General features: G+C 33.1%; 1 protein-coding gene across 2 annotated transcripts; it reads left to right on the top strand.

Moving 5' to 3' along the window:
* The first annotated feature begins 19,971 nt into the window (after positions 1-19,971).
* On the top strand, positions 19,972-24,286 carry LOC133308679 (low affinity sulfate transporter 3-like). Of its 2 annotated transcripts, XM_061509340.1 has the most exons (12): positions 19,972-20,334; positions 20,434-20,482; positions 20,647-20,854; positions 20,942-21,134; positions 21,292-21,357; positions 21,446-21,676; positions 21,777-21,903; positions 21,999-22,285; positions 23,104-23,297; positions 23,381-23,466; positions 23,557-23,633; positions 23,898-24,286. In XM_061509340.1, the coding sequence occupies exons 1-12, from the start codon at positions 20,014-20,016 to the stop codon at positions 24,039-24,041; spliced, it is 1,983 nt and encodes a 660-aa protein (XP_061365324.1). In that variant the 5' UTR covers positions 19,972-20,013; the 3' UTR covers positions 24,042-24,286. The 2 variants fall into 2 exon arrangements, with proteins under 2 accessions (XP_061365324.1, XP_061365325.1); XM_061509341.1 differs by lacking the exon at positions 21,292-21,357.
* The last annotated feature ends 257 nt before the right edge of the window (positions 24,287-24,543 follow it).

Raw genomic sequence — 24,543 nt, 5'->3', positions numbered from 1 at the left:
TTTTAACTATTATCTGAATTATTTATGCATATTTTTTAAAATTTTACTTCTAAGCATTTTTTATTTATATTTTTAAATTTTATCTAAATTTAAAAATATCCATATGATCATATACGGAAGAGTTACTAGTTTATATTGTTACACAATTCGTTTGGGCCTTTTATTTAATTTGAGGGTCTAGGATATTATGCAATTTAGTCATAATTTAATAATATATTTATATGAAAATTATAAAAGCTATAAATTTGTCGTATTATTGGACGATAAGAAGGAAGAAATAGATTTATCTGTTTTTTCTTTTTGTATTATCCATTCTTTTATTCAACTATTGCAATTTCTAAATTATCTACATCGACTGGTTTTACAGAAACAGAAGACTACACTGATTAAAGTGTAATTTAGACTCAACATATAATTTTATTCATCAATTATATGTTAATAAAGTGGATTTGGTTATTAAATATAAATGAGTGACTAAGTCGTTCAATAATTTGAAAAGATAATCCCATTGATCTTTCGATAAACATATTTTATGTATATATTATAAGATGTTAAAGATCAATTAATAAGTTGAACTTTTTAAATAATTGATTGACTAAAATTCTGATCCACGTATATTTTATTTGAAATATACGTATAACTTTGTTATTTGCATACCCAAAACACTCTACCTTATTTTTATACTTTTCAATTAAGTCAAAATGCTCTTCACCAAGAAATTGTTTATATTTTGATCACTTATACCATTCTTATACTATCCAATTAACTAATAATGAAACACTTCCGTAATAACTTATGGATGTTTAACCACTATTGTTATTAATTACTTGTTGGACTTGGAGACTTCATGGTCAATTATGTATGCATATTTTTGTTAAATTATATTATTTGGCTTAGAATGGTAGTTATTTTCCCCAAAAACTATAACTTGCTGACAAATAATTAGTCCGTTAATTAATACATACACCTCATCAACCAATAATCGAATTATTACTAACCAAATTTATGATTAAGCATAAAAGTATTACTGTGCACACGAAACCAGTATTTAAAAACCCTGCCCGGCCATCGACTCGGCCGAGATCAGGGGTCACGGGTTCTACCGGGGGGTCACAGGGTCACTACGCTGACCTGATTTTATATATTAAAAAAATATAAATATATATATCATATATGAAAATATTAAAAAACAAATCATCAATCATCAAAAAATTAAAATATACTTAACATAATTCACCAATTACAACCACAAGTCAATATTACACAACTTAATTAAAGTATCAAGATACCAAAGTACAAAACTCATATTCTAATGATACCAAAGTATCAAGATACCACAAGTCTAGGTCGCTGGGTGAGAAGAGAACGATTAGATTTAGGTTTGCAAGAATTTTAACTTTAATTTTTTTAATAAAACGACGTTGGTTCATTGAATTTTTTTTTTTTATAAAAAAATTATGCAGTGACCCCCTTTGTCCCGGGAGTCACTGAAACTCGACCGAGTTTTGGGGATTAGAGAGTTCGATGTGCATATAGGGTCTAACTTGTGACCTCAACTCTCATAGGGAAGGAGTCAGAGTTGACCCGAGTCAACTCGGGAGTGAAATGGAGTTTTAGAACACTGTTGTTCGATGTAATGTATGATGCATTAGAAATTTCAAGGCCGGCCTATACTCGTGACTCAATAATTGGCATGTTATTTTATTAGAAAATAAATCAGCAATTGAAAATGTTAAAAAATATATGTACAAACTCAAGATCTTTGGTTAAGGGGAACATGCTTCTTATACCACTTGAACCAATGATTGTTGGTCCTGTTGTACATTTTTAACTTAAATAAATATTAATCTTAGTTTATCTGTTAATAAGGTTAATGATATTAATTTATTTTCACTAATTTAATATTTATATTAAATATATTTTTAAATTTATATACGAGGTAATAAATTAACTTTGAAATTAAGAATAATTATTGCATTAATTTTAATTTAAATTTTTTATAAGTAGAAGGTGAGTATAATATAAATTTTAATATGTTTCGAGTAAATCGAGTTCAAGTTTTAATTTATATAAATATAGTACATGATTAAGTTGAGGAAAAATCTGTCTCTGCCGCCTCGTTAGCCTAACTTATCCAAGATAATCTTCCCATATCATGGAAAAATATTATAACAAATTGGTACTTCTTAATTAATTGGGATCAGCCAACAAAGGTGGGCACAGTTGTCTAAGGGTTTGATCCATATCCTTCAAAGGCGTGGGTTCAAACTCCGCTGGCCGATGTGAGAACTTTGTTGGTGGGTGATATGTCTCAGAAATTCTCAAAGAGGTTGGGGTCTTCTCTGACCCTAGTGGGATACTGGTGTCTAACGCCACTTAAACTTTTTATTTACAATAAAAAAAATTAATTGGGATCAAAGATTATATTATTGGATATGATTTTTTTATTGATTAACGTCGGGGGACTAATCAAGGTGACATGATCTGCGAATAAATTAAGGGGAATTATTTAATAGAATAATTAAGTGTTACTGATAAAGTGGCCGGTGGCTAAGATTATTGTGAAGAAATAAAATGTAAATCGATAGTTACTATATATTGATGTCTTGCTGATCCTCATGATTCAAAGAGGAATGAAAAATCCCAAAACCATCTTATACAGTCATTATTAATAGAATCACGTTTAAGTTGTATAGGATCTTAGTAGTTTTAACTAGAACCACTAGAAATATTAATATTTTCAACGGAACTTTTCCTTTGTCCGTCGATATTTTTCAATTAATTTTAATTATATGATAAATTTTTGACAGAAAATTTCAACGGAATTTAATTTTTGTTAAATTTTTTGACGGAATTTATTTTTCGTTGAAAATTTCCGTCTCAAAATTCAATGGAGATTTTTTTCGTCTCTATTTTCAACGGAATTAAATTTTCGTCAAAAATTCTATTACTATTTTTGACGGAATATTTTCCGTTTATAAATTCCGTCGATAAGAGCTTTTTTTAGTAGTGAACGGCCTCACGTACACATTTTTTTTTCACTAATAAAAAACAACCTTAAATTTACTATATGTTATTACTTTTATTTAATATCTTTTCTTTCGAAGTTGTTGTTCTTAATTAATGCTTTAGATAGATTAAGTTAACAAAATATACTTTAAATATAGATAAATACAAATATAAATATATAAAATGTCAAAAATTAATGATAATTTTATTATGAATTTAGTTTTGATGCATTATCAATATAAAAAAGTTTTACACTTACCGCTAATGATGTGTTGTCTCATTATTTAATAAGTTTGGCTTTTTATATAATTGATAATATAATTAAACTCATTAAATCAGGTATCAATACATTATTGAATGCAAGTATAAAATCTTTAACAATAATAATCAAAATTAAGCTCTTGTATCATATGCTATTATTTTTATTTTATACCTTTAATCAATATCACCTTCAAACTCATTAAATAAAGTGTTAAAGGTAAGTTATATTTACAAATTACACTATATACACTATGAATAGTACATGCTCAACTAGTATGTACTACCCACAGTACTAGTGTCGGATCCAAAAAATTTTATTTATGTCTGCATACTTTGGGATGAGGGTTAGGGGGCAAAGCTCCTGATTTTTTTTAATTTGTATTAAAAAATAAAAGAATATAAACAAAAAAAAAAATTCAACTTAACATAAAAAAAAAAAATTAATAGTTAACTAAGCTGTTGTAATAGAACGATTACAAAAACATATTTATGTAAACAATAGCATATTTTTGACTTCAAAGCACTTTGGTTCACTGTAAGAAGAAAAAGATTTTTGAATTCTATGTGAAATATTTATTGAATAATAGTTGTCACCGACACTTCAAAAATCCTGACGTGTCGTATTCGACACTTTTTGACACTCTCGGACACTCCGACACTTCCCGACACTTCAACACGCGATAGAAATTCAAGAAAAGGACTAAAGGTTGTGTTGCGTTGAGTTTTTAGTTTCAACTATTGGATTCGTTGGATTACGATTACTATTTTATTGAGTTTAATATAAATATTTGGAATATCTTATATTTCTTTGCAAAATTTATGAATATTATAAGTTTAGATTCATTTTTTTGTTAAATTATTGAATATTAAATATAATATACACTACATAAATTAAAAATATTATTTAATATCAATATGTGTCCTAACGTGTCGAAATCTAACATTTTTAGTAATTAACGTGTCGGAGTGTCGTGTCGTGTCGTGTCGTATCGTGTCACGTGTTCCGTGTCGGTATCGGTGCTACATAGGTTGTTATATTAAATAATATATTATGTAATGAAAATTTGAAGTTAAATAGATGACAAAATATATGAGAATTTGCAATAAATGATTACCGAGAATTGGATTCCAAGGATGGAAAAGAGAGCCAACACGTAGCAAGCCAGAAATTGATGATTCATACAACCTCTTCATGCCTTTAATCTCATGCGCTAAAACCTCAACACCCAACTACGTCGCACACTTGTGAAATGTTTTTTTTCCAAAAAATTCTGTCTGTACTTGCAGACTTTTGCCAAAGTGTGGGTTCGCTGATACACAGTACATAATGTAATTTGTAAACAAATTTTTTGTAAATATAATATTTTTCTACTTTTTTGGGTATAATATTTAGTTTTGTAAGGATTTTGCCACTCAATTTGTATGCAATTGAGTTAGAGTACATATAATGGAAGAAGAATAATGTGTATTCGAGGGCTTGAGTATGTATAGTGCGAGGATGACCTACTCGAGGGATCTTGAGAAAGAATCCAACAAGTGAATGACAGATATGTGGTGGAGTATGTGTTGATCTTGTTCGGAATTTAAGTGTGAGTAATAAAAAATTTTATTGGTAAGAAATGTGCTAAGTGACGATTATATGAGTGAAAGAATTCATAAATCTAACGCCTTAAGATTTTATATTGAGATGTGATGTCGAGGTGACTTATTTAACCCATTTGATAGTAGATCTCTCCTTATCATGGGATTCCCATTGCCTAACATGATAAGAGTAAATAGTTGATTGAACTATGTGTAGCGAATATTTAGAAATGATGGTTTGTATTCGGGTTTGTAACGGCTTCAAACCCATATTAACCAATGATTTGATGAGTGTAAATAGTTTTGTCGCGGAATATTGTGCACATAACCAATGCTATTAGGCAAGATATAGGCTGTGATGCTATGCATACGTTTATTGAGTTGACTTTGCGACTTATAAATTTCTACTTTAGTAAAATTGAGTGTCAGACATGCACTATCAGTGTAGAACAGAACACTAACCGAAAGCAATAATACAAGACCCCACCAACGTGATTACTTATTTGAAGTTGACTTCCACTAAAGCTGCAGTCATTCACTAAGCAAGGCATCTTTGAGTGGCATATTGACGTAGCCTCTTAAACTCCAAAATGTTATAGCACTTATATATTGCAAACTACCTGATCATACTACAATACAAGTTAGAAGTCTAGCAAACAAATGTTAACAACTATGCTATAAGTTGTCTTTATCATTCTTCAATGAAGCCTCGCTTCTATAATCACCACATATGGCATAAATTTTTGCTGTATGAAGTGGATTGATATATCTTGAATTTCCGTGTTTGGATAGAGCTTTCAAGTAGCAAGGAGAGGGACTAGAAAGAGAATCAATGTGGTAAGGACTAAGGGTCAAAGACTTGCTGATATATATGCTCGGAATAATAGTTAGTGGGTCGGCTTAAAAAGTCGTATAAGTTACGTGCATATATATGGATGTGGTGCTCATACGTCTTTTCACGACCATCCAGAAACCAGAAGAACCAAAGGCCTAGGGGACCATGATGCATGCCACAATTCTCCCTCCCAACCTCATCCATACATACACATATGCTACTGTCAAATTTAAGTGGTGGCACTGCCACTGCTACTGCCTTTGCCATGTTCCTAATCTATATCGTATGTCTATATACTCAAATTTATATCATTGCACAGAGCTTTATGCGCATGGCATGACACCTAATTTCGTGCGTGTATCAAATTCTTTCTTGCTTGAGCTTGGATAACTCCCCAAACGCATATAATTCACTATCCAAGTGCCATAAAGTTAATCAAGCATAAAGTGGTCCACGCCTCATACATGTTATATTCCAGATATTTCGGTTATGCTTGCACCTTGATTAACAATAGACTATAAGACTAGCATTAGAACTTATAAGTTGATTGATTATCTATATTATACTTTAGAGTTCTTTTACTAAAACTATAACATGATATTTTTTTACTGTCAAATAAACAAAAATAAAAAATATACATTAGTAAAATATCTTTTAATTTGAAGATTTATATTATATTTTAATATTGATACTGTTAGTTAAATAAAAGTATATTTGAAAATATTTAAAACTTTATTTGATTTTTATATATTCTATTAATGGATAATATATTTTGTTTTATTCATATTAATAATATTAACATAAAATGAGTCAAAAATTTATATATAAATAATATAAAATAATATAGTAAACAAAGATCTTACTTATTACATGATGAGGTAAATTTTTATCTAAATTTTTTTAAGTTTTAATATAGGAAAATATAACTCTCATGTTGTATTAGGAGTTTTTTTTTTCTGCAATGAATTAACATTATATATTATGGGTAACATATTATTATAATTTTAAAAGTTTTTTTTTCTCTTCTCAGATGCTATCAGCTGATGTGCCAGAAAAAAAAATTAACTTTAATATTATAATTATATATTATCGGTAATATATAATATTATTTGATTCCAGAAAAAAATTTCTCCCATGAAGTTAGACCCTTTGATATAATACGTCACAAACGCCTGCAGGCAGGTCACACGTCACCCCATTTTCTTCCATTTGTGTACGGCGGATAACCATCCACTTTACCCCAACCAACTCCCTTAGGGGGCGTTTGGTTGAGGAGAAATTTTATGAATAATAGGGAAATATTATAGATAGGCAAATGATTGAAGGATTATGTTAGGTAGGAAAATGTAAAAAAAGTTGTTTGGTTGGAAATAATTTAGACGGGAAAATTTGTTAACTTTTAGAAAGTCTATGTTTGGGTGTAGATAAAAGATAGATAGGAAAAAAGTCACAATTACGTAAATAACCCTATTTCCTACAAAATTGTGAATCACGCGTGGGACCCTTCTTATATGAAATAGACGATAAAGTAGTAATTTTGCTGATTACACAAAAAGTGATTTTGATAGCTAATGAACAATACCATATATCACATGGGAAAAGGATAGCTAGCTATTGTATGAGATAGACATCAAAACACAACTTCCCAGCAATCAAATTTACATAGCCAAATTCAGAAACCCCTCCCTCCCAAACATGGTGATCTTAGAAACCCACATATCACTTGCCTATCAAACTCATCAAAATCCCTAAACTAAACACCCCCTTAAGACCTCACAATATTCGTGCCGAAATCTTCTAAATCCTCCTAAACCACAACAACAAAACCTTTCATGGTTTGGATATCTGAAAAAAAATAAAATTAATTTATTATTTTTTTAATAAAAAATTATGAAAATATAATTGTTTTGAAATTATTTATGTAACTATAACACTCAAACACGTCAACATACGACGTGTTCCAACGGAGAGAGACACGCCCATGTGGGGCGTGAGTCATACGAGAGACGCCCACATGGGGTATGACCAGGAGAGAGACATGTCCAACAGGAGTGTGAGTGGTTTGGAGAGAGACACTTCTCATTTGGGCGCGACCGAGAAGAGAGACACTTCCCTGTGGGGCGTGTCACAAAAGTCGAGAGTTTGACCGTAAAACTCTGAAAATACATAACTTTTGACTCGGGTGTCCGAATTAGGTATTTTTTTTTATTTCATATAATTTTTTGAGATCTACGTAATGACACCTCATTTAACATAGTTTGTCTCTCGCAAAAAAAAAAATTAAATTTATAACAATAATACTATAAGAATGTTTAAACCCAAATTAATAAAGAAAAAACCACTTTAATGATTAGAAACATTCCTATTAAACATTCCTCGTTTTTATTTTGATTTTTAAGTTTTTGTTCATGATTATAAAAATGTTAGATTATTTTTAGTAATAATTATAATGTAACAATTTTATAGTTATTTCCAAAAAAAAAATTATTAACCTGAAAAAAAAATGGAAGCTTTATAAAAATGTCATTTTTTATGTATTTTTATTATAATCATAAGGATCTTTACTATGGATGTTTCTTTTTTTGAAAGATAAAGGAAATGAAAAACACAGCAAAAAGGCCTAAGTACAGAACCTAGCCCAGCGAACACCTACAGTGTCGCTGTATAAACTTTGAAGACAGCCAGGAGGAGGGTCATCAAAGACTTGCACATCCCATGGAAAGCTATACGCATGTGAAGCTAAGAAATCAGCTACTTTGTTTCCTTCACGATGGACATGAGAAATCTGGACCTGCCAGCATCTTTGCAACATTCCTGTAATACGTTGCACCAAGCTCGACGAAGGGTGATCCTGATGACACCCATTAGAAATAATCTGTTGGGCTGAGAGGGAATCTCCTTCCAGCCACACTCACTACAAAAAAACAGGCATTTAGCGGCGGTTCATTTTTGGTATAAGCGACGGTTACAACCGCCCCTAATTGCAAAAATGCATTTAGCGACGTTTGTAACCGTCGCGTATACCAAAAATGAACCGCCACAAAATGCCTATTTTTTTGTAGTGACTTTTCTAAATCCTTTTTCCCAAGCTAAACGCAAACCTTCCAAACAAGCCCATAATTCTGCATGCAAAACAGTACCTGGCCCCAAATTCTTGCAGAAACCGATAATCCAAGCTCCGGACGGGTCACGAATAACACCACCACATCCTGATCTGTTCCCATTACCAGCTTTAGCCCCATCAACATTAAGTTTAACCCATCCTAACGGAGGACAAGACCAAGCAATCATCTTCTCTACACTTTTTCTCGGTTGAAGACCTGCTGCATGGAGAGTGGTAGCTGTATGCTTGACACAATTGCTATACCCCAAGGCTGAGTGGGCAATTGTGTAAGCATTATTGATTTTTCCTTCAAAAACCCAAGTGTTTCTGCTCCTCCAAATGCTCCACGCTAATATCCCAAAAGTCAAAGGCCAATCATCGTCCATTGCCAAGCTTTTACAATTTTTTTAAGTTAGAGAAGATCCAGTCATGCAGATTAAGCGAGAAGAATACCTGCCAACTGGTTTGATGAACCACCAACCTCCAAACCTCTTTTGACTGAGGGCAATCCCGGATAGCGTGGAGATTAGTTTCACAAGAGATATTACATCTAGGGCAAACACCCGAAGAGGTCATGTGACGTTGAAGCCTCCGACTATTAGTCAACAACTTTTCTCCAACCAACAACCAAAGGAACATACGTATTCGTTCCGGTCCCATCCACTTCCAGATATTGTCCCATTGATAAGCTAGAGCTGTAGCTGTGTTGTTATTTAGCAAATCATAAGCTGACTTTAGAGTGAAAATCCCATCTGATGTCTTGCTCCAAATGATGTGGTCCTTACCATCTTGATCAGAGGGGGGAAGAAAATTCATGAGCCGCTGGATGATGCAAGCAGGAAACAGATGATGCAAAGAATCCCATTTCCAATAACCCGACACATCCACATAGTCTGTCACATAATGCAATCGATCAGCATCAGAAACATGAGATTGAGCATAGGTAATCAGAGGGCCACATTCAGGAAGCCAGTTATCAAACCAAAACATAGTGGATCTACCATCACCAATTAAGACTCGACTGTGGTCTAAGATAATGTCCCAATGACGCTTGATTCCCTTTCACAACCGAGAACTGTTGTTTGGCGCATTAATATGGGGCATCATACCTTCCTCAACTTTATACTTTGCACGAAGAACCCTGGACCATACTATGAATGTTTCTAATCATAACAGTGGTTTTCTGTTTATTAATTTGGGTTTAAACGTTCTTATGGTATCATTGTTGTAAATTCAATTTTTTTTGTGAGGGATAAAATATGTCAAATGAGGTGTTATTATGTAGATCTCAAAAAGTTATGTGGAATCAAAAAAAAATTACCTAATTCGAACACCAGAGTCAAAAGTTATGAATTTCCAAAGTTTTACGGTCAAAGTGTTATTTTTGTGCCACGTGGCAGCACATGGTGAAACACGACCCAATGGAGAGTGTGTCTCTCCTCGGTTACGCCCAGATGAAGAGCGTCTCTCTTCAACCGGTCACGTCCATATGGGGCATGTTTGACTGCTATAGTTACATAAATAATTTCAAAACGACTATATTTTCATAATTTTTTATTAAAAAAACAATAAATTAATTTTTTTTCCTTGGATATCTTCCCTTTACACTTCATCAGTAATGTTACCTAGATCCCGTTTTATAATGATACAATAAGTTGAAATTAAGCCATGTCAGTAAAAAAGAAAATGTAGCAATAATTATCAAAATGGTTTTGAGCTTTAGCTTGCCAATTAGCTTTTTAACAATGTTCGGTTAAACTTAGCCAAAAGAATAAAATAAAAAAAATTGGAACTGAATCATCGGGATAATATAAGGATCACCACGAAGTAATGGTCGTGCTACAAATGATTGTTCGTGCACACTGTTGTTTTTTCCCCTTATATATTACATTTTACGTTGCAGAATTCTCATGTGATCCCCAATGTTGCTCGTGATTGACTTTTAACTCCACCATATGGAAGACTTTTGTAAGGACTCTTTCAGCTTCCGTCTTCATCTGCACTTTTTTGATGGCATTCTCGGAGCCGGATACTCTCTCTTGTTAACTTAGATTTTTTTTTTAAGTTAAAGTAAAAGAAAAAAAGCTTAAAAGTAAAAATAAAAAAAAGCTTAAAAAAAATAAAAAATTATTTGGTAATTATTATAATTACATAACTTTTTTTAATTTAAAAGCTGAATATTTCAAAAACAGTACACATTTCAAGAAAAATGATAATTTTTTTTTAAAAAAAACTCCTCCTAAAAAGCTTTTGGATTTTGGCTTTTGGCTTTTATTCTTCATTAAAAAAAAAAACTCTTTTTATTATAAGGAGACATTTGAAAGAGGAAATTTTTATTTTATCCGGAAATTATGATTCTAAAAAATATGATGGAAAAGTGAATTTTTCGAAAATATTACCAAAAAACTTTTTGGTAGGTTAAAATATTCCCGAAAATGGGTCAATATTTTTTCACCACATGAGATTTCTAAAATACCACATGTTCAATGGTATTTTGAGTTAGAATTTTTGTGTGTAAAGTTAAATTTTTGGAATGTAAAAATCTCAGGAGAATTTTTAGATCTTGTTCTATCAAATATGGAAAATAAGAATCCCAAAGTCACTTTCCCATGATTTTAAAATTTACTCTTCTACTAAACACTCTTTAATTTTTATTTTTTTTTGTAAAAATCTATTTGACCTAATTTTTATTTATAAAAAGAAGAGAAATTAAAAAAAAATCCAAACAATTGTTTTGTCCTTTTGCATGAGCTGTTATTGAAACTTTAAAGGTTCACGTCCCAATTCCTTCAAATCTGTTACAAAACAGATACATAATAAATTCATTCACAATCTGCATTACTTCATCTCAATGAGGGTTCTTTTTATACATCAAGTCATTTCAACTAATTGCTAATAAGTAGAAAACTAATTTATCTAATCTAATCTTTGTATAATCAATCACTGAACAACAGCCTAACAAACTAAAACGGCCTAACAATATATAATTTGAAATTCAAATATTATATTTCAACACTCTCCCTCAAGTTGGTGCAAAGATATCAATCATACCCAACTTGTATATTGCTTCTTGAAATGCTTTTGCAGGTCCGACCTTGGTAAAAAAATCAGCAAGTTGTTTTTCAGACTGGGAAGCGGATTATATCTTCATCAAGCTTTTCCTTAATAAAATGCCTGTCAATTTCAAATGTTTGGTCATATCGTGTCGAATGGGATTATGTGCAATTTCTATGGCAGCCTTGTTATCACAGTGAAGGTTCATATATTGATCTTGAAACAAACCCATATCTTGTAGAATTCTTTTTATCTAAAGTAACTCACATACTCCTTGTGCCATTCCTTTGTATTCAGCTTCTGCCCTTGATCTAGCAACCACTTTTTGTTTCTTACTTTTCCATGTGACCAGATTACCTTCCACAAATGTAAAGTACCCTGAGGTTGATTGGCTAGTCGTCTTATCTCCTGCCCAATCCGAATCACAAAATCCTTCAATGTGAGATGTGCTATTTTTTCTGAACAATAATCCTCTTCCAACAATTCCTTTTAAATATTTCAGAATGCGAAATACTGCATCCATATGATCAATACTTAGGGAATGCATAAATCTACTTACCACACTTACTGCATAAGAAATATCGGGTCGAGTGTGAGACAAATAGATTAGTCTTCCCACTAATCTTTGGTATCTCCCAATATCAGTAGCTATTTGATCAGGGTATATTCTTAGCCTGTGATTCATTTCCATAGGAGTTTCAGTTGGCTTGCAATCTAACATCCCGGTTTCTGTTAACAGATCCAAAATGTACTTTCTTTGAGAAAGAGAAATCCCTGGTTTTGATCTCGAGATTTCAATTCCTAGAAAGCATTTAAGCTCCCCAAGCTTTTCATTTCAAATTCAGTGCTCAAGCGTTCTTCGAATTTTTTCATTTCTTCTAAATCATCTATAGTAATTACCATATCATCCACATACACAATTAAAGCAGTGATCTTTCCTCCTTGTCGTTTTATAAATAAGGTATGGTCAGCATTACTTTGATTATATCCGAATTTCTTCATAGCTGATGAAAATCTCCCAAACCATGCTCTTGGAGACTGCTTAAGGCCATAAAATGTCTTTTTTAATCTGCATACCTTTGTTACAGGGTTGGATTGTGCCTTAACTCCAGGTAGTACATCCATATACACCTCTTCCTTGAGATCTCCATTTAAAAAAGCATTCTTCACAACAAATTGTTTGAGTGGTCAATCCCTATTTGCTGCAAGAGAAAGAAAAATGTGGATGGTATTCAACTTGGCTACAGGTGCAAACGTGTCTTGGTAGTCAATGCCATATTTTTGGGTGAATCCTTTGGCTACTAACAGTGCCTTAAACTTGTCAATGCTTCCATCGGCTTTTACTTTTATGGTGTACTCTCATTTGCAACCAATGGTTCTCTTGCCTTCGCGTAAAGTAATAAGCTCCCATGTTAAATTTTTCTGCAATGCTTCTATCTCAATGTTCATGGCCTCTTTCCACTTGGGGTTTTCAAGTGCTTCCTGTACATTGTTAGGAAAGCATACGGTGGATAATTGATTCACTGTTAGAGCATATGAATTAGATAACCTGTGAGTTGATACATAATTGTTAATAGGGTACTTAGCCTTTGCTTGCAAGTCCAGTTCATAGACTTTCCTAGGAATTCCTTTGGTTGATCTTACAGAATTCCAAATAGAAGGAAGAATGGGTGGTTCAGGTTCAGAATTTACCTCAATGGAATATGGTTCAGATTCAGAATTTACCTCAAGATTGGAAACAAGGTGTTTTTCAAGAGTATGGTTCTATTTCGGAACATCTCTGGATGAAGAATCAGTGATTGGAGTTAGATGTGGACTTCCTGTTTCTAAATCCATGATGTTGTCTATTGCTTCATATGTGTTTTCAGCTATATCAGAGTTAGGTTTAAAATCTATAATGACTTATCCTCTAATCTGTTCATAAGGATTTTCCCCCTGAGGAGAAGAACTTAGTACTCCCCCTGAAAAAAGAGGCTTCCATTCATGAAAAGAAACATCCAATATGACATGTAGTTTATGGAGAACTGGATCAAAACAGCGGTACCCTCTTTGGGAATCATAATATCCAACAAAGACACATTTAGTAGCACATGGGTTCAACTTGTGACATAATGGTTTAGGGGTTTGGACATAGGCACAATATCCAAAGATTCGAGGTTCTAAATTTGAAACATGAGGGATAGAAAAGAAGGATTCAAGTGTCTGCTGAGGGGTTTTGAAACCAAGGACATTAGAAGGTGTTCTATTGATTAGATAAGCAGCGGAGATGACTGCCTCTCCCCAAAAGCGTTTGGGAACATGCATTCCTAAGAGGGAAGCTCTAACAACTTCTAATAAGTGCCTATTTTTCCTTCCAGCTAGACCATTCTGTTGTGGGGTAGACGTGCAGGATGTTTGATGCCCTTGTCAAGCAAAAAAGAGGTAAATGTATAGTTGGTATATTCTATTCCGTTATCTGTTTGTAGAATCTAAATGTTAGAGTTGTACTGAGAGGATCAAAGAGTGGAAACGTTTAAATGCATTAAAAACTTCACTTTTGGTTTTCAGAATACACACCCAAGTCATACCAGTACATTCATCAATAAACGTTACAAAATATCGTGCATGAGACAAGAAAGGTTCCCGAGAGGGACCCCAAACATCCGAATGAATCACTTGAAATGGAACACTACTTTTATTGATACTTGGAAGGTAGGATAGACGATGGCTTTTGGGCAATTCACATGTGTTACATTTAAAATCAGCCTTATTCAGATGGGAAAACATTTGGGGAAATAACTTTTCTAAATATGTAAAAGATGGATGTCCAAATCTATGATGCCACAACCAAACATAGGAGGAAGCTTTATTAGCAGCAGTAAGTAGTATTGAAAGACTCGACAGAGGAGACACAAACGTGATTTAAATCCAGAAAATAGAGCTTTCCACGTCTAACACCATAACCAATTGTCATCCGAGTTGAGATGTCCTGAAACAAGCAAAAATCAGGCCAAAAAACAACAGTACAATTCAAGGAGGCAGTAATACGTGAAACATATAAGAGGTTAAATTCTAAAGAAGGAACAACTAATACTGAGTCCAGGAATAAATGGGGGGATAAGGAAAGATATCCTTGGTCAGTGATAGGAGAAGTCTCTCCATTTGCTGTGGAGATAAAAGGCGAAATGCAAGGTTCACAATTATGTAATTCAGAGGAATCTCTAATCATATGATCTGATGCACCAGTGTCAATTACCCAAGTATGATTTCTAGTAAATGTAGATAAAGCAAGAGTGTTACCAATGTTACCCTGATGAGCAACGTGGGCAGCGGGTGAAGCAGGTATTGCAACCGTAGCAACAGCAGTAGCGTTGGCAGAGGTAGGAACCTTCCGGCGCGGTTGTTTATTGAAATCCCACCATTCGGGATAACCAACAATATCATAGCAACTTTGCTTGGAGTGACCAGTAGCCCCACAGTGAGTGCAAGGAAATTGAATCATTTTTCCAGAGGAAGAGGACTTACGAGACTTCGAAGGGCCAGAAGGAAGAGTCAGCAATGCGGTGGATTCCGGAGAGGGTCGAGCAGAATCCAAGGTGTTGCGTTGATTGATTTCGCGGCGAACAAATGCATAAGAGCCTTCCAAATCAAGCTTCGGTTCCTTGTAAGGGATTTCTCCTCGAAGGTTGTCAAATTCAGAGTCCAATCCACTGAGAAAGATGTGGACTCTGAGGCGAACCATGGCGCCGTTTGGTGATCGATTTCTTGAAAAATTGCAAGGAGATCATTGTAGTATGTTGCTAGCAGACGCCTTTGTTGCTTCATGCCGAACGATTTCTGATTCAATTCGAAGAGCACCGTTTTGTCAGAACCGTCATAGTATGTGCGTTTGCAAGCCTCCCATATCTTTGATGCAACATCCAATCGAAGGAACCAAGGCATGAGAGAGAAGGACTCATAGAATCAATAAGCCAACTCGTAACCTTCTTGTTCTCTGTGACCCAAGTATCGAAGGTGAGATCAGTGGGAGGCGGTTTCGATTTCGTTCCGGTGAGGTAACCGGTTTTGTTACGGGCTCCGATCCACATGTTCATCAGTTAGGACCATATGGGGTAATTGGATTCATCGAGGATGATGGAAACAGGGAAGGACGATGAATCTTGATGAATGATGATGGGTTCTGTGTTGTTGGAGTTAGGGTTGGTTTCAGGGGAGGAGGGGTTCGAATGTGGGGTTGCGGTTTCTATGAGAGAAGAAACGAAAGAAGAAGAAGAGAAAAAAAAATTTGGTTGGATGAACAATAATAGGCTTGATGGTGGGAAGCAAAAAATCGAAAAGGAAATTTATTTATTTTGAGACTTTTCTCAAAAAATTTATTTAGAACCTAGGTTCTGATACACCTTAGGGTTCTTTTTATACATTAAGTTAGTTCAACTAATTGCTAATAAGTAGGAAATTAATTTATCTAATCTAATCTTTGTACAATCAATCATTGAACAACAGCCTAACAAACTAAAACAGCCTAACAATATATAATTTGAAATTCAAATATTGTATTTCAACAAAATCAATAGGCTCGAATCTTATAGCTGCTTTACTTATTTGTGCAGGTTTCAAATTGAGAAATCTTTTTTTTTTAAAGTGTCTCACAAACTCAAACTCTTACGTGGAACTCTCGTGAGAAAATAATATAAATTATTAAAAAAAATTATTTGACATTTTAAAGTTTTGGATAGAAATGATTCTTTATATGGTATTAGAACTCCGATAACCATAAAGTCACGAGTTCGATCTTTACCACCTCACTTTCTAGTGAAATTAAATAAGCACAACATAAAATCAAAAAATTGGATCTGTGTGTAATATCCATGCTTCAAGTTCAAAGGATTATTGCCTTAGAGAATATGTTAAAGAATAATATAGATCATTAAAAAGCATTCACCTAATATCTAAAATTTTGAGTTGAAATAATTCTTTAAGTTTGTGAAAAAATATTTCTTTGAGTTTGTGAAATACTTTTATCGGTGAAGTTATCATATCTGATCTTTTTATGGTCTGATTCCTGTGCATAAATCCAATATAGAATCATCAACACCTAAAACATTAGAAAAATGTTTATTCTACAGACTTTTGGTCTTGCAAATACACAAAATCTTAAGGTTAGGCAAGTGATTTAGGGAGAAGAAAAGCGAAAAAAGAATCAATAAGATTAAGATTGAGCCATTTTGTATAATAAAGTCCTGTGTAACTATACCAGAACCCAAAACATTAATTATGCCTCATCCAACGATGACTACTGACGAGTAAATATAAAATTTAATAATTTTATATTATATAAATGAATTTCTTGATTATCTTTTTCATTATTTCAAGAAATTACTAAATATATATTTAAATTTCTTGTACATGTTACACTTATTTTTTTTAAACAATTAAGAGTATGCAGGTGAATTTATTAAAAAAATATATAGCATTACTCATATAAGTTTTACCTCATAATTTTATTTTTCATAATTTCTTAAAATAGTAGTTAGGGAATTAAGAAAGAGAAAATAATTTTTTTTAATACATTAAAAAATAAAAAATAAAAGCATTCTTCGTTAAGTAATTAAAATAATTCAACAATAGGATACCCAAAAAAAAAAAAATTCGACAAAAAGTAAATTAATTTTTAACCAGCAAGTATCTTTAGCACACTGTTTAGTAACATTCTTAATATACTTGCTAATTTAAGTAATTAAGAAAATTATAAACAAATATGAATGCATAAGTTTTTAGCACCATCATTTAATTGCTAATGCAACATATTAGCATAATCGGAGATAATTTATATTTAATAGTTCCTAAAATTATATCATTTTAAATTAACGAAGAGTGTTTTCGTATTTTTATTTATTTTTTTGTCATATAAATTTTATTGAAATACGGTTTATTAATTCCCTTAAAATTATGAAAACACTCTTTATCTCAACTCGAAAAATACTTTACTCAATCATTTATTACCAAAGCAACACATGCTGTGGCAGCTTTGTCAGAGGTAAGGGTCCAAAAGTAGAAAAAAAAAATTCGCATTTCTTATTTTAAGGTCTATTTTTATACTTTTCCTCCCTCTTTAATTTTCAACTTTTTTTTTTTTTTTGGTGACACATCGATGACAATTGAATATAATACCTAATACTAACTATCTCAATAAAAGCAAGAGCTAAAAAGCTCAATAAAAGAAGAAATTTCTTTCTCCTGTAAGCCACTAGAATTAATTGAGCGATGAGAAATTTAAATAAGGGGTTTATATCTATTATTTAACATGACCACAAAAAATTTTCTACACACACAACATTTTGTGGAAACCGCATGTTTTGAAAAAAAAAACTACGGTACGCAAAATGAATCTCTATAACATAACACAATAATCTTTCCTACAACATAACTCTTATAAAATTCTTTAAATAAAAGGTAATATATATCTTACGTAACGGCAGACCAGTATTTCTCCGCAAACACAAAAGTAATGGCTCTCACCAGCAGACCAGTATTTCTCCCGCAAACACAAAAGTAATGGCTCTCACCTGTGTTAAACTTTCTCTTTCCATTCTTTGTGGGCCATACTTGTGAACTGTGTGAGTAGCAGAAGATTTGTAAGTTTGTTGCAATAGAAGAATTATAAATCCCTTAAATAAATTATATTAAATTTTGTATTTAATTTTCATTTATATAAAAAAGGGACGCTCCGAAATGAGCAAGGTTTGGTTCCCAATTAATGTAAAACCAAAGAGAACGTCGCAGTTCAAAACCTAAGTAACGTAGAAATGATGTTATAAAATTTTAAGAGTGAAAAATTATTTTAATTATCTAAAAATAATATTAGTCATCTATTTATTGAAAATATTTAATTAATAAAAAAGGTTATTGGTTAGTTTCAGCATTTTAAGAATTAATGTATTATAAAGAGAGTATTAAACTAGTGACATACGTATGTACCCAAAAAAAGCTAATGATGACACATATAGTTTTTTGCAAGATCATTTGTACAAAACTGAAGAATTGAAACAAGCAGACATTGGATCAATCATCTCCTGTGTCGTGTTGTCATGGCTTGAATGTGGACGCATATGTGATATGAATCCCTTGTTGACCCGGCATCAATCATTTTTTCAAATCCATTTTATTAGTTCTTAAATAATATTGCATTTGTATAATAATGATAAGCTTAATGTGATTATCTTAAATAAACCCAAGTGAAAATTTTATTTAAATATTGCAGTCCTATTATTAGCATAGTCATTTCAGAGCAACCGCGTAATTGACTATATTCTCCCTCCATTAAATGCAAAATGACGTGAGAAACAGGATTTGGCCAGATACTCAAACCCAATATAAGCTTAATTATTACTCCGTCCATTTTAAAATATCCATAGTTTAAGGTTTTTCCACAAGGATTATAAAATTTATTAAATACCTTTAATTTCAAGAAAGTAAATGTTCAAACTAAATAATTTTTTTATTTTAATAAGGGAAAAGTGTCTATACTTTTAAATTACACAACTTACATCCTTTCACTCTCACAAAGAGGTGAAACCCACAACTTTATTTTTTTTTTGTCAACTCTCTCTCCTCCTTTATCTATCTCTTTCTCTCTCTTAGAATGACACAACTTTACATCCTTCAAAATTATACACACTTTTCCCTTTTAATAATGGGGGAATTATTTTCTCATAAACTCATTTTTCTATACTCACATATTAAGTGGTGAGATCCATTTATACTTTTTTTCTCTTTTCTTTTTTGTAAATATAAGTGTAGAAAAAATCTTAATAATTTTTTCCATTCCACTAAATGAAAACATTAAAGTAAATAAAACGAATATTTTGTAGCACAGAGAGTAATAATTACTCAGGCATAAAAAAGGGAACTTATACTGATTACGAGACACACTCAAACTTCTAAGATTAGCCAATAGAAGTGGTGCCATAGCTATCCTTTCACTCATCAGAGAATTATGTGAAAGCTAGCTGCAGCCCCTTTCAAGCAATCATTCAGATTCCAAACAAATTGACCCATGTCAAAAATCTGTCCTTGTAAGTGTTATTAAAGTGACATAAATGTACATTAAGTACTGCTTGCAGAGTTCACCCAAACACTTCAAAAAACCATGAGTTCAGTGTCCTCTTAAGCTTCCAGCAAGAGAACAACCATGAGTTCAGTGTCCATTGATGCTTCCAGTGTGAGAGTCAGAGAACTGGGGCACTTTCATATCGAGGATACTGATCAAACAGAGAGGTCCCAGTGGATGCTGAATTCTCCCAATCCACCACCTCTATGGAAGAGGCTATTTCGTCCACTGAAAGACACCAAGTTCTTTTTTTCATCCAAGAAGAAAACTTGCCATGGAAATGCTGTTTCATTTTTGGGGAGTTTATTCCCTATCCTTAGCTGGCTCAGAAATTACAAAGCCTCCATGTTCAAAGATGATTTGCTAGCAGGTTTAACTCTTGCCAGCCTCAGCATACCTCAGGTACTCAAAAAACATTACTTCTATCTTCAAAGCAATGGAGCATTTCACTCCCCTCATTTCCCCCCCCTTCACTCTTCTAATTTGTATCTGATGTTGCAGAGTATAGGATATGCTAATTTAGCAAGACTTGATCCTCAATATGGATTGTGTAAGTATCTGACTTCAGTTATATTTATGTATTATACTGATGCATCATTCTGAATACTGGCAGAATACAGAAAAAAAACAATAATTTTTTTTAAAGTATAGACATTTTTTTAATATCAATCCCCTCTTTCAAAAAATTTAATTTGGTCTTCAATGCATATTCAGACACCAGTGTTGTTCCTCCTCTTATCTATGCTCTGATGGGGAGCTCAAGAGAAATTGCAATTGGACCTGTAGCTGTAGTGTCATTGCTGCTATCCTCCCTTGTCCAGAAAGTGGTAGATCCTGCTGCTAATCCTGATGCCTACAGAAATGTTGTCTTTACAGTGACCTTATTTGCTGGAATCTTTCAAACTGCATTCGGAGTTTTCAGGTGGTTTTCTCATCTGGTTTGTGAAATCTCTTGTAAATGTGTAGGTTTCCTTATAAAGTAATTTAATTTATTGTCCAAAACCTGCAGGTTGGGTTTTCTTGTGGATTTTCTTTCACATGCTGCCCTTGTAGGATTCATGGCAGGTGCAGCCATCATTATTGGTCTTCAGCAACTCAAGGGGTTGCTGGGGCTTACTCACTTTACCACCAAAACTGATGCAGTGTCGGTGTTGGAATCTGTTTATAAGTCACTCCATCATCAAATTACATCTGCAGAAAAGGTGAGTAGGTTTTGCTAAATGATTTATATTCTAGGAGAATTTAGATAGTTTCAGGAAACTTTATGATAGTTTAAAAAAAATGACAAATAATAAAGAACGATTAATATGTATTTTGTTTATGATATTTGACATTATTCTTTGTTTGTTCGATGGACAGTGGTACCCTCTGAATTTTGTCATGGGGTGTTCATTCCTGATTTTCCTTTTAATTGCCCGATTTATTGTAAGTAATTAAATTTCTGGTGTCCACATTCCACTACTACATTACCTGTGTTTGATTTGATCTTCTGATAATATATGTCTCGTTTCAGGGCAGAAAAAACAAAAAACTTTTCTGGTTGCCTGCTGTTGCTCCTCTTCTATCAGTTATATTATCAACTTTAATTGTGTATTTGTCCAAAGCTGATAAGAATGGGGTTAATATAATAAAGCATGTCAAAGGAGGCCTGAATCCAAGTTCGGCTCACCAGTTACAATTCCATGGTCAACATGTTGGACAAGCAGCTAAAATTGGATTGATTTCGGCCATCATTGCTCTTACTGTGTGTTAATTAATTTCCCTTTTCCCCCTCCCAAATAGTTATTTCTTTTCCCAAACTCTTGAGTTTGTCTTCCTAATGCAAATATGAACTTCCAATTCAGGAAGCAATAGCTGTTGGTCGATCTTTTGCTTCCATTAAGGGATACCATCTTGATGGGAACAAAGAAATGTTAGCAATGGGCTGTATGAACATTGCAGGATCTTTCACTTCATGTTATGTGGCAACAGGTGACCCTTTTTTTTCTCTCTTAATAATTGTGCAACAAATGTGATAACTTTTATATATCAAATTTGTTTAATAGTTTAAAACTTAACACTTGCAGGTTCTTTCTCAAGGACTGCAGTGAATTTCAGTGCAGGATGTCAAACAGCAGTATCAAATATTGTGATGGCCGTTACTGTGCTTCTGTGTTTGGAATTGTTCACAAGGCTCTTATACTACACTCCTATGGCCATACTTGCTTCTATCATCCTCTCTGCACTTCCTGGATTAATTGACATACGTGAAGCTTGCTATATCTGGAAGGTTGACAAATTAGACTTCCTTGCCTGCATTGGTGCTTTCTTTGGTGTCTTGTTTGCATCGGTAGAGATTGGTCTTCTTGTTGCAGTAAGTTGTTGCACTCTTTCAAGCGTTTTAATCTATTACACACTAAATAACATCCAATGAGTAGGCACTAAAGTACAAATCATTAACATTATTTGCACATGAGAAGGGACCCAATTTGACTCAAGCTTGGTTTCAATTTACACAATGAATTTGGTTGGCAACTAGTGTAGAATAGACTTGAATGTCTGACATCAAAATTGAACAGGGGGAACGTGGGTTCCATCCATCTCATAATTTGACTTAAGACTCTGGTCCACCAATTTGGCCTGACATTCGTAGCTTGTACAATTGAATTCAGAATTTATATTGGCATTAATTTCATTCTAACAATCATCTTTTTGCCATCGAGTTTAGTGCAAAACAATTTTCATTTTATACGTATGAGATTTAAATATAAAAATGTCCAATCAACTTCTAATTTTGATTGGTCAGTGTATAATCCGTGCCTTGCGTACGAGAGTGGATTCTCTCGTGTGAAAAAGTGATCATATTATCATGTTATTTGATCACAATCACTCATTTAAACAATTTTCTCTCTCTTATCTCATCATCAATGAGTGGTTGTGATCAAATAACATGACCACTTTTCCACACGAGAGTATCCACTTCCGGTGCGTACTCAATAACTTCGTATCCACAATGAGTTGTGTCTTTTAAGTTATCACATCGGAAGCTTCTCCATCACTCATTTCTCTTCCAATTACAATCTTTTTTTAGTCATGGCCATTTTACTTTACATCAATAATTAAATCAAATTAAAGATAAACAAGTACAAAATCAAGTAATTGTATCTCAGATTGAGATGTTTGTTTGTGAAGGTGTCAATCTCGTTTGCAAAGATACTAATGCAATCAATTCGACCTGGAATAGAAGTACTAGGTAGAGTTCCAAGGACAGAGGCTTTCTGCGATGTTAGTCAATATCCAATGGCCATAAGCACTCCAGGAATCTTGGTTATTCGCATAAGCTCTGGCTCACTCTGCTTTGCTAATGCTAGTTTTGTTAGAGAAAGGCAAGCAATTCACAAATTTGTTTAGAGAGATTAATTATATTCAGTGAACACTCTTTGAAATTAAAGTAGTTTAATTATTCCAGAATAGTGAAGTGGGTCACGGAAGAAGAAGATAGCCTTAAAGAAACTGACAAGGGAAGGGTCCAAGCAGTAATCTTGGACATGACAAGTGAGTCTCATAATTCATAACTCTATAATGCCAAAACATTCGTTGAATTTATTCTAACCTTGTGAATGATCCTCTGCAATTCTTTGATAGACCTGATGAATGTTGATACTTCCGGAATTCTAGCACTGGAGGAACTGCACAAGAGGTTGCTTTCGTGTGAAGTAGAAGTAAGACTCTCATGATTCTGAATCTTGGGATCTAATGATCTATTATTATTATTATTATTAAGTGCAATCCAACATTCATTTTACTAAAAAGAAAAGAGCATAGATTATTTATTAAAACTATTATAAGATTTAACCTAATAATAAAGAATGTGTTAAAAAGAGAATATGAGTGTGTTGATAATATTTCTTAATAATGTTTGATGTAGTTTGCTCAAACCTAGAACTTTAATCTAATGGTTTTGCTATTGTTATGTGTTTTGGCAGTTGGCATTGGTCAACCCGAGGTGGCTAGTAATTCACAAGCTTAAAGTGGCTCACTTCGTGGATAAAATCGGAAAAGAATGGGTTTTCCTTACTGTTGCGGAAGCCGTAGATGCATGTCTGTCTTCTAAATTCGCTGACCCATGATTGATGATTTCAAGGGCCATCTCTGAAATTTACTGCGTAATTGCACATCTGAGTCGGTAAAGTTGGGTATCTATTGTCTTACGTAAAATGAGAATGATATTTGGGATTGTGTCTGTACGGAAAATATCATGTACGGAAAGGCTCCTTAGACGGACTCTGTAAAGGTGGTAATGAGTAAAGTTTCAGCACAACACCAGAGTACTTGAATTTATATACTTATTAGGTTTAAGATAAGGGTTCCATTTTTCAGGCTTCAGATTCACTGAGAGATCTTTATTTTATTTTATTTTATATAAAATCAGGATTCGATGTCGTAAAAATATGTATGTGACGGATAAAGTTTTTTTTGACGCAAAGTCAAAAATACTTTTACCTTTAGGGGGCGTTTGGTACAAGAAAAATTTTTATTTGTTCGGGAATCTCGATTTTCAAAAATATGATTTTTACATCTAGTTTACGATAATATCCGAAAATTTAAAATTTTAAAAAAATCAGTTTCCTG

Source organism: Gastrolobium bilobum, unplaced genomic scaffold (assembly GCF_033153095.1).
Source record: "Gastrolobium bilobum isolate Gb01-03AN ecotype WA unplaced genomic scaffold, APGP_CSIRO_Gbil_v1 utg2170, whole genome shotgun sequence".
NCBI lineage: Eukaryota > Viridiplantae > Streptophyta > Magnoliopsida > Fabales > Fabaceae > Gastrolobium > Gastrolobium bilobum.
This window is presented reverse-complemented; position numbering and strand designations above follow the sequence as displayed.